The sequence below is a fragment of the Dicentrarchus labrax genome, unplaced genomic scaffold (assembly GCF_905237075.1).
Source record: "Dicentrarchus labrax unplaced genomic scaffold, dlabrax2021, whole genome shotgun sequence".
In the NCBI taxonomy this organism is placed as follows: domain Eukaryota; kingdom Metazoa; phylum Chordata; class Actinopteri; family Moronidae; genus Dicentrarchus; species Dicentrarchus labrax.
Window position 1 is genome coordinate 7385742 of NW_026136723.1, and position 24748 is coordinate 7410489.

At 39.8% G+C, this 24748-nt stretch overlaps 1 protein-coding gene across 5 annotated transcripts in view; it reads left to right on the forward strand.

Annotated features, from left to right (window-relative positions):
• Positions 1–13956: 13956 nt before the first annotated feature.
• Positions 13957–24748, forward strand: part of phactr4a (phosphatase and actin regulator 4a) — a 33789-nt gene continuing 22997 nt past the window's right edge. Inside the window, exons 1-3 of one of the 5 annotated variants that reach the window (XM_051390132.1) lie at positions 18345–18367; positions 20045–20135; positions 22881–22928. In XM_051390132.1, coding sequence (XP_051246092.1) covers positions 22916–22928 — 13 coding nt within the window. In that variant the 5' untranslated portion in view covers positions 18345–18367; positions 20045–20135; positions 22881–22915. Of the gene's footprint in view, positions 14297–15076; positions 15170–18344; positions 18368–20044; positions 20136–22880; positions 22929–23309; positions 23468–24748 lie in introns of those variants that run through there. The other 4 variants (XM_051390129.1, XM_051390130.1, XM_051390131.1 and 1 more) reach the window with 4 other exon arrangements.

Consider the following 24748-nt stretch of genomic DNA (forward strand, 5'->3'; position numbering starts at 1 on the left):
GAAGTGGATCAATGTAATGCAGTGTAGCTGTCCATTAATCTTACCAAAATGGGCAACAGGCATGAAGAGCTTGTTTGATTTTCTGGAGCTCGCACTCCCTCACACCTTAACCTCCACAGATCTTGCCTCACACCTCATCTAACAAAGCAGTGTTTGTTTTCCCAGTGAAAGAGATTAACCTTCTTCTTCTTCTTCTTCATAGGGTCTATGTCATCTGATACTAAAGTACAGAGTGTTTCCTTTCTCAGAAGGTCAACTAGAAGTGACTGTCAAAAATAGATGTGACGGTTATAGCTGGTTTCACAGGAATTATTTCTACCTTGGTCAAACTGTTTAGCATATTGATTCATATCATCCAGGAAGAGTCTCTGAAGGTGTAACCAAGTAAGGCTGGGATTTGCCGTGTTTGCCATACCTATCTGCGAGGAATGCTGTTTAAAAGGTGAAGAACCTGGTACGGGTGACGTCATTCCTCACAGAATGTGTCGTGTGCCGTGACGAGGAATTGAATGTACCTCTATATTATTCTTATTATCAAATATCAAAACCAACAATGCATGACTCTATCTCTCAATACTTTCAAACTCTCTGCCCTGTCTGTGGCACTCCACGCCCATTGGTTAAAAAAAATAGAAAATGTCAGTAGTGTCGATACTCATACATGAAGAAATAGTGCATTTGTTAGGAACTATTTTCAGCTGTGGATCAATACACATTTGGTGCACTAGTGAGTATCTGGGGCAGCAGGATGGTTGAGTCAAAACAGACAGTGTGTGTGTGTGTGTGTGTGTGTGTGTGTGTGTGTGTATAGTAATGAGGGAACATGTCAGCCAGTGCAACAGTGTGGCTCATTGATGTGTTTTTAATAGTTTTTGGACAACAATGGAGCTCTATGGCACAGAGGAAGAAGATATAACAGGCTTTAGAAACATTAATAATCACAGACTTATTCTTTTACGTTAGAGTGGGACTTGATGTATGGTGGATAAGAAAGGTCAGATTTCTAGCTTTCTTATCGACTAAACATCAAGTCCCACTCTTATGTAAATGTGTAGTGTATGGAAGTAGCTGACGAGTGTGCCATCTTGTTTTTGTCTCATCTCTGCAGGATGTTTACGGATGTAGCGACACCGCACACAAATCATTGTTTTCTCATGTGAGTTCTGGGCATGCTCCTTAACTTTTCAAAACATCTCGCCACTAACAGCCACAAGTAGGGTAGTGCTTAACTGGAAATATGTCTGTCAACACTGAAACGTATAACTGATAATGAAAACCATCAGTTTTACCCTGTCTGGACTGACAGGTACTTGTTTATTTTACTGCCATCTCTAAATACCTGCTTTTTGTAATTTGTCATTACCAGAAGCTTAAAAAAGGTTTTAAATCTGCGGCTGAGAGTGTGTGGTCCATCTACATTTCATTTTTGAAAGTTTTTGGGGGGTTTTCAGCAGCAATAGCATCTCCCAGGAACCGGCTCACCTGAATGGAATGAAGCCATCATTGATGTTATTAGTTACACTTTCCCTGCTGTGACATGTCAAAATGTCTGCTGTGAAAAATGTCCTACTCACTCAAAGAAAATTCCAGTGAGATAAGAGTTTTACATATGTTTGTTGATCTTCTAAAATAATTTAAACAGCTAATGAGACATTAAATTCTGTTTATCATGTATCGCTGATGAATAAGGAAGGCAATAGCATTTTGCAAAACCCCATCAAAGCACTATCATCACTATCTCAGGCAAAGTAGACATATAGGCTTCAGAAATCATCGAGGAGCTTCTGCTCACGGTTTCATTTTTATGCACTTATCTGGGAAGGCGTCAGGAGCCGAGACAAAACATGCAGGAATGAAATAATTTTGAGCATTCAGTCTTGCTTTCAGTTGCAGTAGGGATCAAAGCGAACAAATCTGCTGTACTGTAACTGAAAAGTTAAACTTTTTTAAACATACTTCATCGCTTTCTCTCCTGGATTGATTGAAATCAATCATCTAATCTCACTGTATTTGTACGCATGTTATACGTTAAGCTAGGGACAATTCTGGAAGAAGGGGGAGACACCTAGTCTGGCTCTTTGTTTAATGCCCTGACTTTATCTGTGTATCACAAAGACATATCTTCTTATCTCACTCTCTTAAAGAAAGCAAACAAACACATTTCACAAAATGTTGAAATATTCCTTAAATTCATCTATTTTAGCACCCAAGTCACCAAGCTTGGAGGTACTGCATTAATGGGAATCAGGGAATTCATTTTTACTGAATGAACATATATTGTATAAAAGTGCAGCATATTTAACTACTGTCTACAATAATGTGTGTGTAAACATACATTGCTATCGTCATACAAAAATACATACTCACATACACTCAGGATCTAGGGGCCCTTTTCTCCCTGAACCAGTGGTCACCAGGGGGCACCACATAAGTTGCCACCCTGACCCACATCTCGACTTATCTAACCAAAACTATTACCTCAGCCTCAGGCCCTCTGCTCGTCTTGAAGCTAACATGCTACAGCCCATTGAAAATCAAAGGGTGGGTGCTATTTGCATGGCGATGACAGCCTTCATTTGTGCCGCATACTCAAATCGCAGTAAACACAATGAAGCAGATAATCTCGAAACATTAACACTGCCTTCAGGTATTATTTGACTGTGGTCCTCAGCATCAGTGCAGCAAATGTCTCACACCTAACTATCTAATCTTGTTATAATGTGATCAGGACACTGCCTTTATCCTCAGCTTCCCTGGTTGGATTTTTCTAGTTTTAACATGTCGTTGATCCGAAAATGTGGGAGGTAAAACCAATGACCTTGTTCACAAAGGAATGTAAATACCGATGGGTATGTGGGTAAATTCCATCTCAGTCCTAGACACTAACATGTCATCATTGTACATGTGGGGGAAAACTGATCTAATGCCCTGCTGAGAATGTTTATCCTCTTATAAACATTACAGACACTGGCTCGAAACCTCGATCTTATCAATCTACGCTCTCACAAATTCCGTAACTTCAGACACCGTTGTTTTATTTTCTAGCCTAAATATACCTGACACTCTGCAGATCTTTGGGTAACTAATTATAGTCTCAGGAATCTTCCATCAATACAAAGACCCTTGCCTTGAACAACCTTTTTATCAAGTTTCCATGATGCTCTAGCTCCTGTGGGCGTGCTCCCATTCTTGGTGTTATCGAGCGGGGACGCCCGGGGATGGTGACCTTTATTCGTGATGACAAGAGAGGGGGTGGACGTAGGATGGGTGGATCCAGCATTGGATGACAATCCGTGTGCCACACAATGTGTTAGTGTTAAGGCCTGGTCACAACAGAAAACCATTCAGCAAAATTAATCCGAATGTCTTAGTGAAATATTCGTTTCTAGAGCCTTGGTGATGCAGTGACTATACTTGCTGGATGACCATGTGAACTGCTGTGGTTGGTGAGCTAAACGCTAACTTGCTAGCTGGCCAGGCTGGGGACTGGCCATTTTTCTGACAGCCCGTGACTCTGAAAGACCAATTGTCTGAAAAATGTCCTGATGGACCGAAAGCCCATTTATTTGACAGCCAAAGGCCCACTTCTATGAAGGCCTGTTGTTCCAAAAATACACACTCTGTGAGTTTTTTGCTCTTAATATTTTTGTGTATTTTGACGTGCAAATGGTAGGTGGCCTTCGTTGTCATGGTAACAACAATAAACATGTGGTTAACGTAGTAAAAGCGTTGCAGTTTAATTAGGTTTAGGAAAAGATCATGGTTTGAGTTCAAATAAGTACTTCAGTTAAGTTGCTCTACATTAGAGCTGTTGAAATTAATCAAATAATCGATGCATCACGATGCAGACATGGACGATGCTGCATCGATGCAGTGGCCGGCCAGAATCGATTATAACGCAATGATGATATAATGATGATAACCCGTTTCATCTAGACCAGTACTTCTCAAATAGTGGGGCGCGACAGGCAGGGGGGACTGACGGGGGAGGAGAGATGGAGAAGTTTCTGACAGGAATAAAAAGAAAAACGGAGGAGGCGTCAGAGGCAAGAACAGCAAGTGACGGTAACCGGCATAAACCTAATAAGACCAGGAAATATGACGAAGCCTACATAGCCTTTGGGTTTACCGTGAATACGGTTGGAAATGAGGAAAGACCTGTGTGTGTTTTATGTTTAAAAACTCTGGCAGTGGACAGCATGAAACCAAACAAGACGGCACCTGGAGACCTTACACCCCAGTTATGTCAATAAGCCACTGGACTTTTTTCACTGGATACTCGATGCGTATCGCCAACAGGCCGGTCATTTAGTGAGCGCAGCATCAGTAAATAAAAACCCACCGTTAGCCTCGTACAAACACCGCCACATCGCAAGGTGCAAAAAACCATCACACAATAGCAGAGGAGCTAATACTCCGGCAGCATTGGACATGGTCACAATCATAGGTGAGAAAAGTGCTGAGACACTGAATACTGTCCCTCTATCTAATGACACAATCGGGAGACGTGTGTGTGTGTGTGTGTGTGCTGTCTGCTGTGTTCAGACTGTTAAATAAAAAAGATTGTTTATATCTTACTACTTGTATTTTTGGATGAAAACAACCATATGAAGTAATATAGAAAACTGTATTATATTGAACTATACAGTATCCTAATGCATTGCGTCAAGTCAAATATCTTATATGGCTTTAATAGAAAAATGTATTTGAAGCATCGTGATGCATCGAGGAATCGAATCGAATCGAATCGCTGACATGATAATAGTAATCGAATCGAATCGGGAGATCAGTGACAATTCACACCTCTACTCTACATACTGTATGTGACATACGATAATGGGCTGTCCGGGCTAGTCACAATACCTCCTGGAGATTATTGCCTCTCTACTATTCAACTTCCTCTCCCTGGAATTTTGTTTACCATTGTGCACTATTTGGTTCAATAAAAATTTATTGAAGAGGGACAATAAAGTTTTCTGAGATAGCTTAGCTCTGTCTCTAATGAGACAATAGGTTCACACAGTTTATTCAAAAGAAGTATTGTACTGTTGACTTTTGTCTTATGTAATAAAAGTAAATGATGCAACACTAATAAGCTGCGATAGCTTCCTCAAAGGTCAACGCTGTCAAGACTGCTTGCTATTGGTCAACTGAGAGAATCTGTGGGTCAAAGTTCACCAAAATTGAACTTGACAGAAAATGCATCGACTTTGCCCCCTGCATTTCGTTGCCTTGTACCTGTACTTGTGCAATGACTATAAAGTTGAATCTAATCTTGAATCTAATCTTGATTCTAATCTAAATGAATCCAAATCCGATATTAGCTTAGCTTGTGTCATCGGGTGTCACATCACTGCAAAACTGGATGCTGATAAATATTGGTGGAATTTTTGGACCTTAAAATCTTAAGCCTATTAGCTGGCTGGGTTTTATTTGCAGAGGTTGTCTTAAAAGCTTCATTATCACAATGAGGTAATCTGTCTGGCTTGGCCAGGGTTGCTGGCAAAAGGAAGCCACTGTATTACAGAGGATGATGCATCCTGCAGAGTCAATAATGTCCATAATAAAGGGTTATTATTATTTAAGAGGCTTTGCTATGCAGTTAAATTAATGTGGGCTTATTTTTTTCATACTAAGAAATAATAGTACCAACTAGTTTTGGTATAATATATATATTGCTGCAATCATTCCATTGAACTACACCAGCCAACTGTAGCTGAATATTAGCTAACTTAGTGGTGCTAGGTGAGCTAGCTAACGTTACAGCTCAAGCCAGGAGGATGCCATTGATGTTTACACCCTTCACTGTCACAAGACTCTCATCCATGAGTAGATGCATGCTTCCTTCTGAACAGTCATATGTTGAAAGGATATACTGCTCATAACATGGTCTGTGGATGATCTTGAGTATCTGGGTCATACATCTCTACAGCTAATATCTCCAAAACCTGGCAACTCACACCAAAACAATCTAGATAGATTAATAGAACTGCAGGTGAGATGGAAAAATATATATTGTATTTATGTTTTTGGGCTGAACTGTCCCTTTAAGGCATTAGCTGGGTGAATGGGTGACTACCTACATCTTGCAAGTGGGGATGTAACTGACAGTAAATGAAACTTGAACTCAGTTTAGCTACTTGATATAAATACTTGTGACACTAAGAGTATTCATATGGATTTGTAGTCAGTTCTGTGCTGGACTGGAAACAAGATCAGGGAGTCTCCCTGACCTTATCCCTCACATACACCCAGACAGGGACAAGGAGAGGAAAGATAATCAATCAATGAATAAAACATTTCGGTCAGTTATATCAAACCGCTGTAAGTTATGTGAATTCTGGTTATTTTAAAGAGTAGAAGGCATAATTCAGGTGTGTCTGCCACTGATGTTTGATTTTCATTGGTGCTCATTAAACCCCCTTATTATTCAGCACTACCTCACTGGCTGTGGCTGCTTGTCACATGAAAGGTCCATGGTACTCTCCAGTAGAATAAAGATTTGACCTTCTCCACAGCAAATGCAGCCACAGAGGGACCAGACAAACTCTAGTACCTGACTCAACAGTGTGCCACTGTAACGCTCCATGTGACTGATGCTGTTCTTTTGTCTAGCTCACTGCCCATCATCAAACTATTCTGTACAGTCACATTGCTGCCTCTTGTGAGTCCATAACCAGACGATGTGTCATCAATACATGTGCCCTCCCTGTTAGGCTTTTGTACTTTCCCTAAACCCTTTTACAAGTTGTGGATTTTTTTGTGCTTAAAAGCTAATCATCTTCAGTTTGAGCTGTCGGGTAATAGAAAGCCTGAAAAAAAATGGTTTCAATGTTTTACAATTGCTGCAATGGGACTGTTTTTACATTTGTGATGCAACTTCTGTGGTCCTATCTCGGTGATCCATCAGGTGACCCTTTTGTTTCCAAATCATCCTGTCAGTCGTCACATTATCGGTCACAACAAGCAACAATAAAAGGCATCTGCGCCTATCCTTCTAACTACAAAAAATGAGAAAATAGATCAAACTCACAAGCTCTGTGAGAGGTCACAGTCTGATTGCATCGTGCATGAATTGTATCATTCTTTTGATCCCTTAAAGATTGCCTTCAAGCTCATACACTCAGTCATCAGTTTTTCAATCTCCCCGTCAGTTCAAATTTCACTTCTCCTATCTATCTGAGACACCTCTTAACCGAGGTCATCACTTCTGACGGGCGGTTCAACGTTGTTAGCTGAGCACCCAACTAGCCACTGAAGTGTCAGGTGCCTATTTCTTTTTCACCGGCTTGGATAAGATGGTTCAGTGTAGGGAAGGTAAGACAACTATCTATGCCCTATCCGATGTTTTCCAGAGGTAGTAGCCTCCAGGCACCAGGTGCTCAAACTCACACCTCTGCATTTCATTCTGTGATAAAGCCAAACTAATGCTTATTCCACCAACAAGGGAACGTGAGATAGAGTTGCAAATGATGTGTTGAAACCAGACACAGTGCCTTGTTTGTTCTGTCAACCAAGTTTCTGTTGAACTGATAAAAGATTATATTGTCACTGAATATTATCTGCAACTCATATGTTTTCAATATCCCCCTTTTCCTTTGTTAAGATTGCTTAAATTTGAATACTGACGGCATATTTCATGCTCCTAATCTAAAAGTGCCTTTGTTATATTTTTACATCACTGTTAGATTTGAAATCGAATGGCTACTTGGGTCAGTGTACTTTGAGGCCAACACATTTTTGTTTTGAAATGAGAAAAACAAAATTTAAAACAAAAAAAGGAAAATGGCCTTTTTCTCATCTTAAAACGAACATCCTTTGGCTGCAGAGTACACTGACCTACTTGGTAGGCCAAGTGTGTACCAGAGACCCATAGGTGAGGCAGAAGTCCAAGGTTCAGATTGCAGAGTGGTTTTGTTTCATTTTCATGTCTTTGTAAATGTCTGGGTATATACAAATGTGTGTTTTAGCTCTGCAAAGAGAGAATGATTAAGGGCTGTCCTTCCTGCCTCAGATGTGATCATGTGACTCCTTAACGGGGACTTTTGACAATTGCATATTTTCATTCAGCAGGTTTGCACATCCGCTTACTATTTGAAAGGCTGAAATGACAGGCCTCAGTATGTTACACTCATGTAGCGTAGGATGAAGTATTCAGAGGATCTATTGGCGGAAATGGAATAGTAAGATTCATAGATATATTTTTAGTAGTTTATAATCACCTGTGAAAAAGAATTGTTGTGTTTTCATTATCTTAAAATTAGCTGTTTTTATCTACAGAGGGAGTGGGTCCTCTGGAGTCTATGGAGTCCGCCATGTTGAACCACCATGTTTCTATGGTAGCCCAGAATGGACAAACCAATGTATTTTATATTAGTGGATACTGACACATTAATGCAGAGGTTTTATTGTTGTAGAGGTGGAGCTTATTGAAGCCACTTTAGATATAGTCAACAGAAATTGAAACAGTCAAATAGAAATGCAACATATTTTACAAGCTCATCAACACTTAGTAAAGTGAAGTACCTTAAATTTAACCAATTAAAGCAGTTAATGAATATCATTACATTTACATTCTGTTTGCTGTGTCGCATCATATTCCTGTATTTCTGCTGTAACCACCCAATTATGCTGTAAGCTTTGTCTAATCTTATTAGTTTCCACTTCACCAGCCACTTGTTGATGTCATGGCTTTATAGGTATTTGATCTAACATCCCATTTAAACAATGACATTTGGAGTGTGCTGTGTTGTAATTTGCTGTACTGGATAATAGTTTGTTTGGTACAACTTGTAATGAACCCATGCGGTGGTGGGGAAAGTGGTGTTCAGTTTCATTGTAAACTGTCATGGATTAATGTTGTTATGCAGGTTCTAAAGGTCAGTAATGAGGGTTATAATTGTGAGTCATCCATAATCTGTTTTTCAGGATTACTTAGAGTTGGCTTATCTAATGTTTGAGTGAAACCATGATCAGTGTATAATCAGCCTCTGTCCACAGTGATGATCTTATTGTTTTCCCGGTCTGTTTCCTGCAGGGTGACACAGGGAAAGTGTAGGCGGCTCTATCACAGGACAGCGGTTTCACCCATGCTACCAAATATAACCCACATTTGTGTGATTGCTGTTTCACTTTTTCCACCTTTATATTTGGGTTATGAGTAGTTAGTTGTTATTTTAAGAGAAATCCTGGTAGGATGTCCAAGAATGTAAATCACACCACAAAACTGTATTATTTTTAGATGTTTTGCAAAGTTTCTCTGTTACATGGAGATACATTAGTTGCATTTACATGTAAGCATCTGTTACCATTCTGCAGGGAGGGTGGAAATACTCCTATTACTGGTAAGTAAAAACATTTTGGCAGTTTCTGAATTTAAAAGCTTAATCACCCGACACATCTCCTGCATCCAGAGAACATCAACAGGAAAAATCATTCAGATTTTTATCCTTAGGCTATATAACAATATACTCAACTCATCCTTATGTCAGTCACTCACTGTAACTCGCGTGCAACAACCTACCCCAACGAGAATGTGACAAGCATCCCCAACTTGCAAGCAACTAAGCTAACAACCACATGTTGTAGCCTATTGCTCCCCCTTCATATGTTTTAACAGTAGTCATTGTTTTATTATAAACCCATTGTGTAAAAGCCCAGACATAGAAGAACTGTCTTACTCCTGAACTGTGGGTGACCTCTGACCCCAATTCTGAACATTTCAGTAGCAACATTTTTAAACAGCGCCCTCTAGGGAATGAGATCTAATGAATGTGTCAACCAACCCTGTTCTCTCCTACTATACTGGAGTATTCTATATTTCTCTCTCTATATGAGATGATGCATTGTTGATTAAACTATCAAACAGTATACTAGGTAGCTAAATTAGCTCCCCCCCAAATGTTGCTTTTGCCAAGTTTTGGTTGACTGTATTTAAGTTATACAAAAGTCTTCTGGTTCAAAAAAAGACAAAAGCAAGAGCTGACAAAGAATGCAGTAAAATATGCTATTTAGCATGGGTTAGCTGCTAGCTTAGAAGACCAAAATAGCAGATGCCACCTGAACAGTGTAAAGCTAATAGAAGTCTGCAGCTATTTAAAGTAGTTAATGTAGCCCTTCCAAGATCAGGAATGCCAGTTATGAGAGAAAGTTGTTACAATCCAGTTAATATCTAATTTTTTATGTCTGGAAAGTGTTTTTCCTCCACAACATGCAACAGTCCAGTAAGTCTGAAAGTCATAAATGTTTAATGACCCGTTAACTCACAATACCAAGAAAGGAAATGCTATATCTCATTTGATAAAAATAGATATTCCTTTTAGATATCTATTATCTATTATAGATATCTTATCTATTAGATATCTGTAATGTTCTCAAGTCTGACAGGTAGTTGAGTGAGTTAAGCTGATATGAATCGGCGCCTTTCCCCTCGTATTCATCCAAAGCCTCTATGGTCGGATCATCCAAATTTGTCACAGGAAGTGAGCGTCTAAAAAAGACACACGGAAAAAGCTGTAATATAATCCTGCTGACTAAGTTTAGATTTGAAGACGTGGGTGTAGCTAATCAAACAGCACATGCATTGTGCAAATTCCATTCACCATGAAATTGTTGGTCTATCTAGCATATTTATAGTCAGCCCTTTCAGGGTTCAGAGACACAGGTTTCCTCTGTTTGTTCACTGTCTAAGTTTAATATGAGGCTGGTCCGTGCAAGATCACAATGCCGATTGGCAAAGGATTCTTAAAAGAGGAAATGTGCCCATGATGGGATGTTAAACATGATGAAACTGAATCTGCCTTGTGGAAAAACACCAGAAAGAGGAGTGCATGTACAATATGTTCAAGAACAACATGTTTCTGTGACCACATTGACTTCAGTTACACTGTGAGGTCAGTCACTAGGAAGTATTTGGGCTGTGAACATAATTCTTAAATTTTAAACATTTACAGTGAAGTGATTGCCATGTACGGCAATTGAATCAGATTTTCATGCTATGCTTTGATGTGGAAAATGTCTATTTTTAAATGCACTTGGGTGGATTTCTTAAATTGTTGTCAACATTTCTAAAATAGAAGGAGACACTAATTGTTAAGAAATTCCAAGGGTAAAAAAAGATTCTGGAGCGTATAATGATGATGATTGAGCTTTAATAATCCGAAGGGGCAAATGTTTCAATACTAATGTCAAAGTCAAAATGGACAAAGCCACAAGGCAATCCTAGAACAGGTGCACAATTGTCACTGGATAGTTGGTTGAGCATGATTATGAATGTGTGGATTATATATCCAAGGGTGGGACTTAATGCTATTTTTGCCATGTGTTTATATTTCTCTGTATCTTCATCATCATGCATAAATTTAGGCTAAACTGAGCTTTGATTCGAGCAGGAGAGTGATTCATCACTAATTCACTTTAATAAGGAATCTTGCCATCACCATCCAAGTGTGGCGGCGCAATATCCTAAACTTCAGTCACTGTCATCTAAAGATCAGAAAAATATTTTTTTCACCAAATCGCCATTTTTACCAAAACAAGGGAGCTCCCCCAAAAGCCACAGTATAGTTCGCACACTGCTAAAAGCAATGGATAAATGCCTGAAATGTCCGGTTTCTTCCACTCCAAGTGGAACGCAAAGTTGTCCAAACTGACCAAACTATTTACAGTTCAGCTGTATAACATCCAGTCTAAAATCAGTTCAAAACAGGTGAAGTCGACAAAAGGGGGTCCTTTAGTTCACAGACAGGGTTGTGGGGGTACATTCAGGGGCGGATCTAGAAAAAAAAAAAAGCCATTGGTGTCAAATATTGTCAAATTTAACACTTTCTATACTTTACCAATGTACCACAATAATATAAGGCTTTTCCACATAAATATTGATGTATGTGATTGCAATTAAATCAGCATATATTTCTGCTACCCCATGCATATTTCTCTAGATCTGCCTGTGGATGTATTGGATAAAAGGGCTGGGAAGAACTAATTTAGAGAAAAACATAACAGACCTTCATTTAGGCCCAAAGGCTCCACTGTGTAGAATCTAATAAGCCTCTCTGCAGAGCAGTGAGTCCACAATGTGACCACCTCAAGGAGAGGGTGTTATTTTTTATTCCCCGCAGCTTTAATGATGCTGCACAGCCATGGTTATCCTGTACACAATGGTTTGCAATTGCCATGTTGTGTGTGCAGTTTTGTATTAAAGCTATTTTAGTTTGTCCAACATTGTCCAACATTCAGAGTGTTACTGTTAACGGTCCACCTCCTCTTTCCTCTGAATCTTAATATCCCAGCACTTAAACAATAAAAGATCTGTCCCAGTGTCATAAACCTCCACCAGTGACCCAGCAAAAACACTCTGGGAGCAAATCATACAAGGGTGCTATAATTAAAGAGGGTGGGAACCCTTGTCTCGGGCAGTAAGACTAGACTGGGTGCATCTAAAGGTCACTGGCGGGCTTTGCTTTTGTGTAACTTTTCCTTCATGCCCAGCAGTTCCTCTCACGGAGAGCTGCTCAGCAGAAAAACACAACTCCAGACTGGGAATGGCTGCAGGAGCTATTCTCACAGCAGGCAGCGCTGCATGCATGGTGTGTTTACTTCCTAATAACCAGGCAAACAAAGGGCACATAAATTTTATTGGGCTGCCCGACTATCAGCTCTGGCATCGATTCTTGGATTACTGCAAACATTAGAGGAGTTCCTGGAGAAGGATCTGGAGGATCTTTTCTTTTTCTGATTTAATAAATGTCACCTTAGCAGCACAGGTACATCTTATAAAACATAAAAGATCCATATTCTGGTTGGAATTATTCCTGGGATCAGATGGGTGACTTTGTTCAGATGATTCTTGGACTCTGTTGCTGTTTCCAGTGACTTCATGTGCACTCAGTGACATAGTCTTTTACCAGTAGATGGCAGACACATCTGGGAGACTGACCTACAAAAACATGCACTGTGCTCCTGCCGTGTAGTTCAACAAATGACCAGAAGAGATCACAGTATTCAAACTTTTGATTGCTGTACTTTCTGCAGAAAAAGGCTGTATGAGAGCAGAGTTGAATTTGACCAATTTCAGCTGAGTGCAACTCAAATAACAGTAATTGGAACACTGAACATAACAAATGTACAAAGAAGACAAAAACTTTAAGCCTGGCCTCATATTTCAAATCTGACCTCAACCTCATTTTTTACTGATATTTTTAGTGTACAATGCTAAAAAGAACTTATTGTACCTATTTCTCCCTAATGAATCATAATCCCACTACTCAGTATTTCTCAGTCAAAATCTCCACAGAAGAAGGGTTATACTGGTATTATATCAGTATTTCCCATATTTATGTCAGCAACCCCTGTAATTAAACTGGACCCAATCTTTACAGAATCTTTCAAAAGATTGTATTACACCTTTTGAAAATTGGCCAGTCGAATTTAGAGCAGTTATAGCCTATGTTAATAAAGGTGACAATCTGTTTAAAAGCTGTTCAATACAGACTACCCTTTTGTACAATGGATGTTTTGTATTGAATATTCATGTGCAAGGGTTAAACATTATGTTGAAATGCAGTGTGGCATACTCATTAAGCTCAAAGTCTATTGTGAAAAATAGGAGGGAAAAAAAAGTTAATTACTTTATCTTTTTCAATGGAATAAGCCAAATTAACTTTAAAAAGATATCATTTGACAAAACTCTATTCAATAACACACATTTGCATCGACTTTAAAAAACACCTTTGTTTCGAAGTAATCAAATAGTGACACAGTCAGGTGAGACGGGGACAAACATACCATAATAACTATACGTATTTTTACCATGACAACAATCTTTACCAAACCTTAAACAACAAATGTAATTGGCTGGCATTCAGAGCTCAGTGGGTCACGTGGTTTCTGCAGCTTGCCTCTTTTTTCTCCAGGTGGGGGAGCAGCCACCCCTGCGACGCAGCGCGCATGCGCAACAGTATTTAATCTTCCTAACCGAGTTAACGTGCAACACCTTTTGACAGCAAAGTGTTAACAAAGAAGTTTGAAATACTACATTAGCGACACTCTTGGCATTTGGTGTATAACTCAGGGTATGTTTGTATGCTTTATGTTTGTCGCCGGCTCCAGAAAGTTACTTTTGTGAGTCGCTTTGGGTCAAAAGGTAGTTAGTGGAGCTAGTTCCGCCTCGCTCTCTCTCTGTGATGGACAGCAGCGACAAGTGTCAAAAGTAATCAGGGGTCAACGAGGTACAGGAGAAACACGTCTCCTGCCTTTTGGATACACTTCCACACAAGTTGACCGGTTGCCAGAAAAGGTGAGTAGCCTTTGTGCGTCATACTACATAGGAGATTTTGAGCTTGGACGACAAGTGGGAGCTAATTCACTTGAGCTAACAAGGCTAATGCTACAGTACGGGGACAGTAGCCACCTGTTGCTGGAGTTACTGTAGCTAACAGCAGCCAGGGATTAGCATTATGCCAGTGCTGTTTGTAATACGGTTCTATCTTTAGCTCTCAAAGCTAGTTTGGGTTGGTCAAATTAGAAATACAAAAGAAAAGAAAACAAAGAGTGTCAATTATTTTCTTCAGACAGTTACAGTATGTCCAAAGTTTCCCAATGAGCCCTGTTATCCGCTACCTGTAAGCTACCTGTCTGACGTTAGCTTGCTAGTGTCCATGTAACGTTAGCCAGGGCGGTACTGAACAACGGACAATACCTCCACAATGATTTATTAACGCTGTTTGGTGGCTGGCTGCTGTTTACAGGACACTTCACCACTGACACGATGTTTAAACCAGCGTCATTATTATTACTTTGTATTGTTTGGCAATTCTTCTAACTTAGAATAATATAATAATAATAATATATTGGCATTTGAATCGTCGTTGAGCCCTCGGACCTTTACATGGGAGCTGTAGCATTAAATCTGTTATACTCCATTATAACGACTGGAGGCTTCAGGTGGAAAGTGTTTGTCTTCCAGGGAAGCAACTCGCCTCTCTGTGAAGCATTCCACTGCATTCCATTCACAGGCCGGTCTGCTTGTTCCAACAGGCAGCCAGTGCTTTTAGTACTGACTGAGAGCACTAATACGCCCAATAGGACAACACGGACTGTTAGAGAAGAGAGAAGACAAAAGAAGCTGCAGCTTATTGTATTTGTTCTAGACTGGCAGCATTGTAATCAGGTCAGTCGTGTTATTGTGCTTTGTATACAGATAGTTGTGGATTGGTGCATCTGACAGGGATTACACTTCACTTATCTAGCAGAAGAGGTGTTGGTACATTTAATCTCAATCTGAATACATTAAGGTGGGTAGCATTTTTGGATTGAGCCTGAAAGATTGATGTTGCAGGGGGATTCAAATGGTGAGAAATGGAGGCCTACTGTAGCTTGCAACTGTAATCCTGCTCACAATAACACCTTCTTTGGCAGATATCCAACTGTTGTGTGGAGGTCGTTTTTACCTCGGCCTAGTCAGCCATAGACGTAATGTTTTCGGTCCAATTTGCTCAATAGTTTGGAGTATGTCTCAAAAACTTGTTAAAGTTTGGAAAAACATTTGGTGGAAAGGTGGGGCTTTTGCCAAGGAACACGTTTTTGGTGCATATCCAGGAGTGGCTTCTTAACATTGTAGGATGGGAATCTAACAAACAGCATTTTGTTGCAGCCTTGGCAGAGGTCGGCTCTGGGCTTTCCAGTCCCATTTGAGATAGGAAACGAGCTGTAAAAGTGTTTGGATTTGTGAAACACGCTGTGATGGTTGGTAGAATAGAAATAAGAACAGAGATGTGTTCAGTTGAAGCTGTTTGCACATTTGAATATTGTGGGTCTGTGTGGGACTTACATAATCCGATGTGTGTGCCATCAGCTAGCTCTTGACAGTGGCTCATTGAGATCCATGCAGCTCGCTCACTGACAAACTCCAGCTCGGCTCTTCATTTAGCCTTTGCCAAGTCTGCGGAATGAACTTGGCCCAGTGGTTGATTGTACTCGTCTCAGCTCTGCAGAGCTCTGTCCGTCTTTATCCGATGAACTGGGAGTTCTTAATGAGCTAATTGGGAGTTCACAGTGAACATACAGGATTGTGTAAAACTGATGAACTACCAGTGCAGTGCAAACCGAGCACAGCTGATTTTAAACATCTAGTTTTCAAAGGACTCATATTAATGAAGTGTGTCAGCTGGAGTTTGAAATGCCTGTGACATTTGTTTAAAGTGCATCATTCGTCATGCAGCAATCTCAGGCGTTATTACTGCTCTGCTAAGGCAACACAATCTTTTATCATTTATCAGCACTTTGGCTCCATTAGAACTGAGTAAATCTACATTAACAACATCTGTTTACAGCTTGGATTGCAAAATGTATTACAAAGGGAAGTGTCTTGGAGTGTTTTTCAGATTCCTGTGAATGAACGCAGTCAATTGAGAAGGTGTGGTGAGCTGTTGCAGTCGTAGATCAGGTGCATTTATTTGTGTGTTTTTTTATTTTGAGGACAAGCAGCAGCAAACTTGGCAGTGAGCTTATCCAATTAGCATGATAGTGGTTGACATTGGTGGTTGGCAAATCTTTCTGTGGCTTTCCAGAGCGTGCTTTGATTTATGAGAGTGAATTACAGCCTGGTTACCAATGGCTTAGTTACTGGTGGGATTTTCAAAGCATCGTTTGAAGAAAATTTGGCCAAAAATCTTATTTTGTTATTATTAAGCATCTGATTATTGCTGAATTCAAGAAGTGTGGGAATTGCGAACTGGCTCCAAATTATCTGATTCATTCGAATTGTATGCCTCAGTTCCTTTTATTGGTGCTGGCATGTTTTTCTGCTGTGTCTGCTCTACTGGAAACAACAAAGAGTCATGGCGGAGAGGAAGAAACGGTCCAAAGTGGAAATTGGCTGATTAATCGGGCTGAATATCTAGAATTATAGGGCGATAAACGAAAAATGTCTTCAGACACGTCTGCAGGTATCCTTGTTAGTTTTAGGAAGGTGGTTAAAAGGTTGGTACTCTAACTCATACATCTTACTGTAAATGTATGTCAGAATTTCCTGTAGAAGAGAATAGAATCATATAATGTTTCTCTGTTTTCATATTGGCATTATATATTGGCCAATGGCAGCCATGATCTCTAAATATCAACGTTGTCATCGGCCATTGAAAACCCCATAATGGTTGACCACTAGTCCAAAGTGTGGCTTTGTTTCAGGAAGAGAGATGACAACAGTGTAATGGCTGTAAAAGGGTGGAACACCAGCAATATGCTGAAACATCTTTCTACAAAACACAGGCTTAAATTCCAGCAATGCCACATATTTGACACTTTATGCCGAGCAGCATGCCCATTACCGAGGATAAATATCCTGTGTTATAATGACATTAGTGCCAGGCAGGTAGGCTTAGCCGATTTATAGGAATAGGAAATCTGAGCCATAAAATCCAGATAACACCTGATTGTCTCACTTCCTGTAAAATTACTAAAAGTTTACATTGATATGAAATAGTAATTGAAAATCTTTTACAATGCAATTGCATTAGCATTATGCAGACATGCAAAACCTAATTGTCAGTCTCTTCAATATCAACCTGATTTATTAGTCTCTGTTTATTGTTGTTATACATTAAATGTTGCATTGTATTGACATTGCTGAAGAGTTTATTTATACTGAGATGTCAGTCAGAAGCTGTCCTTGATTATTTAAACATCCGCTACTCAAGGTATGGCAACCCAATTGTGTAAAAAGATAGGAGGGCTCACCTCCATTAAAAAATACAAAAAGGCATACACTTGCACTCATGTGAAAGTGCTGAAATACTGCTGTTAGATCCTGTTACCCAACCTGAAAATCTGGCTGCTATTCTGCCTACCATTCTTTAAATTCTACTCTGAGTTTGCTAATGCTGATGTGGGCTTGAGTCACAAAGACAACATGGAAGCAGTGACTTGAAACCGGACATAGGGTAACTCACAGCCCTGACTATCTCCTGCTCAACCTTTGGATGCTCTGTGAAATAATGACAGGCCTGGGTGTGAACCGGCGTGTGTGTGCGTTTGTTCACGTGGTGTCCTGAGGGCTTCAGCATTACAATGAGGGCACTGAGTCTACCGGCTCAGCTGCTCTACTTTACTCGCTCGTATGCTCACAAAGTGGGTGCACATTAACTCACCTCTGTTTGTTTTGCTGCCAGCCTGCACCAGTTAGTTGTTGCATTTCAGAGCTGGAGCCTTGTGCACCGCGAGGATATTTGAGAGCAGAATTGGGTTGCAGTGGTGCTGAACTTTATCTAGTGAATTATTTGTGGGTTCAAGTGCGTATCAACTTCTCTCTCTCTCTCTGTGGGCAGGTTGGAATCAATGAATAATAAATGGATTAAGCCTTTCTTAAATGGTAAGACCATAAACTAAATAGGGCATTGTTAAGTAGCTCAGATATGTTGTAATTTATGCCATATGTATCCAGAGAAAATCATACAAACCACAGTAATTGTGACCAAAGTGACTGTAGTTCCATCAGTTTTTTTTTTTTTTTTTTTAAAACATGTCCCCTGTTACTATTGACCACACGTGTGTATTTGTTGTAAATAAATACAAATAAGTAATGTACAGGATCACCCCATTTATTAGCACCAGCAGGTGGAACTAGTAAATGAAGGATTATTGGCTCATGAAACTGTAATGTCTGCTCTGTACCTCCTATAGTAAATATTTGTAATTATTATAGTTTCGTGAATCAAGTCACTATCTAAATTTCAACTGCATTTTAACAAAAATGTCCTGCAGTGAGCAGTTATATTATTTAAAACATATCTTCAGTCTTTTTGATTGATGGTCATTGTACTGAATAATGTAAATCTTGTAGGCACTCCTCTGAATCATCTGCACTGTAATTCAGATGTTGCCAGAGATATTATTATTATTATATATATATATTGACAGACAGCATCATACAAATTCTGTCATAATCTATCAGTTCCCTTGGATTTGAATTTAGATTTTGATATGAGAATGAGCGATAGCTTATTAAAGTTGTAGAAGGTAACTTTTATTAAAATAACCTTTTGTAACTTGTTCTGACAGTACATGAAAAAAACAACGAGCCAGAGGAACCTGATTTATTCACAGATTATCTGTCTCGTGTACTGCTGTCAGGATATAGTGAAAGTCTCAGCAAATATGACTAAAGGTTGTTTTTATAAAAGTTACCTACATTTTAAAAAACAACTCTATTACAATAACATTTCTTTTACAGAACCTCTAGATTACAAGTCTTAAGGGCAGGAGAGAAAACATGAGCGGAGACCGCATCAATCCCTCATTTCACCTCGTTTATCAACTGCATCATAGTTATGGAAACTTTGCACACTGCCGTGACATTTTGCTATAGCTAGGCTATGTAACAATATAGCCTACCAGGGCGATAAAGCCAGCTAGACAACAAGGACAACAATACACTACCAACTTGGACAGGGGTCTGCTACACGTGGTCTGCATGTGGTTTCTGACAGTGTAGCATTTGAATTAGTCTTTCAAAATGGCTGACTCCCTGTGGACATTTGGTGGACAACCTGAGGGTGATATGTGGCAGTAACATATACGCTGGAGTAGTGGACATAAGCCTTTTAAAATGGACCATTTGAAGTGGTGTACAGTACGGACATGTATTCCTGCCTGCAGCTGTTGAGCATGTGTTGTGTGTACATTACAGCCCAGGACTTGTCAAACCAGTTGGACTGAACCAAAGCTGATCAGGGAGAGGGGTTTTCCGCTCTTAGAAAGCTAAAACGAGCTGATTTAAAAGTTCAACACAGAGTTGCTTCTTTAGTTTTCATATAAGGTGATGAACTAACAACTTGATGGTATTTTAGTCAGTGGTGATGACCGTCTGCTGACAAAAAGAAGATCTGTGCTACAGTCCACACATACGGCACCCACTAAAACCTTATCTAACAAACTGAGCTACCTCAGCATGTTTTCAGGCTAGAGATTTGAAAAAACCTCGCACCCAGAAGGAAGTTGACTTTGTTTTTGCCTGTTTTATGTACTTTTGTGTTTGTATATTTCACAGGAGTGCCGTAATAACTGCTGCTAAGTCGAAGAACTGCAAGGACAGCATTTCTGGGGACTATTTCATCGCCTATCAATGACCTGCAATAGAAGTAAGTAGGCGAAACAACACAACTTGTAGCTGTATAAAGCAACTAATATTTGCTTATTGTAATTATTTCATCATGATTACATTTGAAAGCTGAATTCACGGAGAACCTGTGCTTTATCAAAACACCGTAAGAACTTGGCCGAGTCCACCTGATAAGAAGGTCAAATACTTTCCTGCCAGGCTGCACTCTCCTTTATACGCTGCAGTGTACACATTCTGCAGCCTATTCAATCTCGCAGGCTGGCTTTCACCAGTTTGTTGTCAAAGAACTTTTGACATTCCAAAGTGCAGCCTGATACTGCTGTTGAGACCCTCCCCTGTCAGCGTCATGATGTAGCTGCACCTACTGATTTTGACCAATTAGGGGAGGGCATCATTTGAACAGTTAGAGTACTGTGAAGTTCACTGGGAGAGACAACACTATTTATCTGTTGGTCAGTGGGAGCTGCTTATCTGTGCTTGTGATCCTGATCTTGACACTGTGATCATTCCCCCTGCCAAGCTGCTCTGTATTTAAGCTACTGAACACTCAAAGCTGTGATTTGTCAACTCAACTTGTTCCTGTTTGAAATCACTTGGTTATGAACTGTTGTGAAACATTAAATGACAGGCATGAAGAGCACCTTTGGTCGAGATACATAGAGAAAGAAGGAGGAGAGGGAGTGACGTTAGTGAGAACAAGCAGTTAATCAGGGAAATCAAACATTACTTTCTGATTGTGTCACAGCGGTTACATTTTAAAGCACAAATATACACGGCCACACATCCACACAACCCTGCAGGAAGGTGTCATATTTCTGGAATTAACTTAATTCTTAATTCTAATTATGCCATCGCTCAAACAGACACTAACACATAGAGGTGACACTCACACCTTGTGCGCTGCCCAAAGTCTGACGCCCAGAAACATCCTGCAAAATACAGGCAGAGGGCTGCAGGTTCTCTGCAGGTACAAACTCCACCACTGACTTCTAATGGGTTAAGATTGAGAGGGATTATGTTTGTATGAGTCTATACATTGTTCTTTAGGAACATCCTGCAAAGTATGCCTTTAAGTTGTGACTTGCTGACCACTGCTGAACAATGCAAGGACTATTACAGGAGAAACCTGGCTGGATTTTAACTGTAAATAAGCACTTTTACTGTTATAACTGTAGCTTTGGGCAAATGTAATGTTGGCAGCACTAAATCTGCAGGTTTCTCCATTTGTCTCTGCTTCAAACTGTCACACAATACCAAGCTTGTTTAGCTATTCATTGGACTGCTGTGTTGAATTGAAGTTAACATAAAGCTGGTGTCATTTCTCAGCTGTGTTCAGCACAAACAATCTTTCTGTTTATTCACATATTGGATTGAAAGAAGCTGAAAGAGGCTGCTCTGCTGCTTCTGTAGTTGTCAAAAGGGATTCCTCTGTACCTTTGCTGCTGTGTGCTGTATTGTGACATCTTGAGGTCATTTGCATTATTTACATGGAGTTTCTGATTTAGTTTGCTCGAAAAAGAAACAACTGGGAATCCTTTTGTCCGGACTTCAAAGGTCTGATTTTAGTTCTTTAGAATTTCTTTTGTATTTTAGAAGTTATTTGATGTTTTCTGTAATTTCAGATGCCTTGTACAGTACAACAGAAATATACCCATGTATAAAAACATGATTCAAGATCGAGCTACATGTAGCTTTAACAGGGACAATTACCTGTACAAAGACCTCTTGATAGCTGTATTCCTGCTTGAGGGACGATCACGTATAAAACTATAAAGGTCTCAAGAGTCCTGCTACATTTGCTTAACAGTGTATTAGGCAAATTTGAGCACTGACAGTTTTTAATTGAAGTTCTAGGTAGCTATTGAAAAATATAAAAAAATGTAATAGTTTGAATTACCAGAGGACAGATTTGTTTTTTAAATTTGTTTCTTTATTTGTCTCCTATTTTTCCATCTCTAAATCCCCATTAGCTTCCACAAAGTGGTGACTAGTCTTCCTGGCGTCCACACAAAAACATGTAAAACAACACGTTATATGTGGTACAGTTGTATTACAATGTTAAAATAAGCCCCCTAAAACACAAATGAATAGTCCCACAATCCGCTCAGAGTCACCTGGAAGTAATGGACATGACAGTGTGCTATGATTAATTGGTAATCGGGACAGCTGTTTTCATGTCTCTTTAAAAGAAATTCAGAATTTCACTAGTAGATTTGCCTTTTAGTCCAGCTGGATTCAGAATGGATTTCCAGTCGGTGTGTGGGCTAATTAATGCACTATTTTATCTTCGCTAACACAACAGAGCTTTTGTTGAGCTTCAATCTGCCCCCCATTAGCTGCAGAGAACATCCAATCTGTTGAAGTGCCCTGAGAGTCATTCATTGATTTACTGAGTAATAATGGACATCTGGAGTATTCAGTGTGCTTAGAATAACTTATGTAAGTTCCTGTAAAGTTAAACTTCAATATCAGCTGCTCTGGAAGGCCGCAGTCCCCCAACCCCACAGCTTTTTGTTTGGATGAAATGCTATTTTGTTTCCGTGATCATTTTTAGCTGTGAATTAGATCGGCTAGATTGTTTTCAGAGTGATGACAACAACAGAGAAGAATTCATTAAGTTAAACATTTGTGTACACTCTGTCAAAGAAGTGTTGTAATAGGACGCACCCACATCTTATAATGAAGCAATGTGTTGCATTGTTTTATATTGTTGACATTTTGTCATATAGGTTTCACAATGAGCTTATTTATTCCTTTGTTACAGGAGCTGCTGACCTCTTTTGAGTTTTGTGCCCTGATATGGAAAATCCTGGTAAGAAAAACTCAATTTTTAACTAATACTGCAATTAAGGATTAGTTGTAGTTCCATGTAGTTCCAGTTTGATTCCATTCACCCGTGCTGGATGAATGTGTCAGCAAATAAATTAAACAAGGTTTGAAAGCTACCATCTGATTTAATGAAGTTTATTTTAGCGTACATGTTGGCTGTAGTGAGACTGACGTTATCTCAACCACAGTATCATGATGACAGAAAGTGGTGAGTCAACAAACAAAGTGTTAGGTTATGAAGCTGTCCCGTGAAGGGGTTGGCCCTGTGACGCAGTCTGCTGTTGACACTGGAGCTATCTGATTGGCCCTTACCCAGAGGACACACCTGTAGGGAAGGAGAGCCGGTTTCTCTCACTGCCACACATGGCCTTGTGTCCATTACACCACTGACCTCGATCATTGACGACCTCAACATAGTGTACACTCAAGCGGGCCAGAGGATCTTTGTTCCTAGGCTGAACTGTTGTGTATTTGCATCTGTGGGGAAAATACCTGGGATGGCGGTTCAGTCTGAATATATTCGTGAGTAAACCAGCTTTTACATTTCAGCTAGTCTTGTTAAACTAGTATTATATTTTGACTTTGTTGGAATAGTATTTACAATATGATTAAGACACCATTTGAAGCAAATGATCAGTTATTACTTTAGTCCATTGAAATACCAAGACAGGACAGGACAGGGCATGGCGTCATGTTATTTTTTTTGACTTTGTCCAAATAACAGTTACAGCAGAATTGAGATAGTTTTAAATCACCAGTTCTCGCTTTGGTCCATTGAAATGCCAAGACAGGACAGGGAACGGGGCCATGATCACTTCTTAGGCAACTGGGCCACGGCAGGAACAGATTAAGGAAGTCTGATCTACTCATCCCTGCCTGGCCCCTTTGCCAAGCAGTAAAAAATAAACTGGACTTCCTCATCTGCTCTACTCTGTAAGTGATGTGTTTCTGACATGAAGGCATGACTGTTGAGCAACTGGAGAGCTTGTCCTTGTATTTTGACCCGAAAGGGCAAAGTCATTTAGCATGATGGCACGTGTTACATTACATTAGTATTTGCATGTTTTGGAGTTGTCATGATGACATAGTGTGATAGTATTTTAGTGAGTCATCAGGATGATGTTTTTGTTCAGCTGGGCTTCATGTTCTCATGATGGAGTGGTTTGTTTAAAAGAAAAACATGTGTTTGTCTCCATCTGCTGCTGCTCTCTGGAAAGAGTGAGAAGGATTTCAGTGCCGAGATGAGTCATTAGTTATAAAATGTCACAGGTTGTGTGGTCCCTGTTTGTTTCCCAATGACTTCCAGGGTTGTTGTCCTAATTAACGCCCTTGTACCAAAAGGCCAACTTGGGGTCTTAAATTCCACACATTCCTATTTCAGAGCTGGGCTCCTATGCTGTAGCTTTGACTGCAGAGGGAGCAACAGTGATGTAGCATATTATGAAGTCAGCTATGATTCTTGATGTCCTGAAAACACAGCAAGTTTACATTCTAATGCTATAGCACTTGCGTATTACAATTTATGGAAAGCTATTAATGTCCAATGCCCATCCCACCATCTGTAGAGAAAAAATGTTATGTAGGAACAGGGTTATTACATTGCACTGCTGTGTTCTTTGAGTAGTATGCGTAGTAGTGGATAACATTATGCAAAAATAATTCTGTCTATTAGCAGTAGAAAAGATGGTTAACATCCTTTTTCCTACTTCTCCTCTGTTACCACTATGCATGGGGGAGCTCCTCTAACTCCCACACACTGATTACATATAACCTAATGGCACAGCGCTGTGATAGGAATGTTCA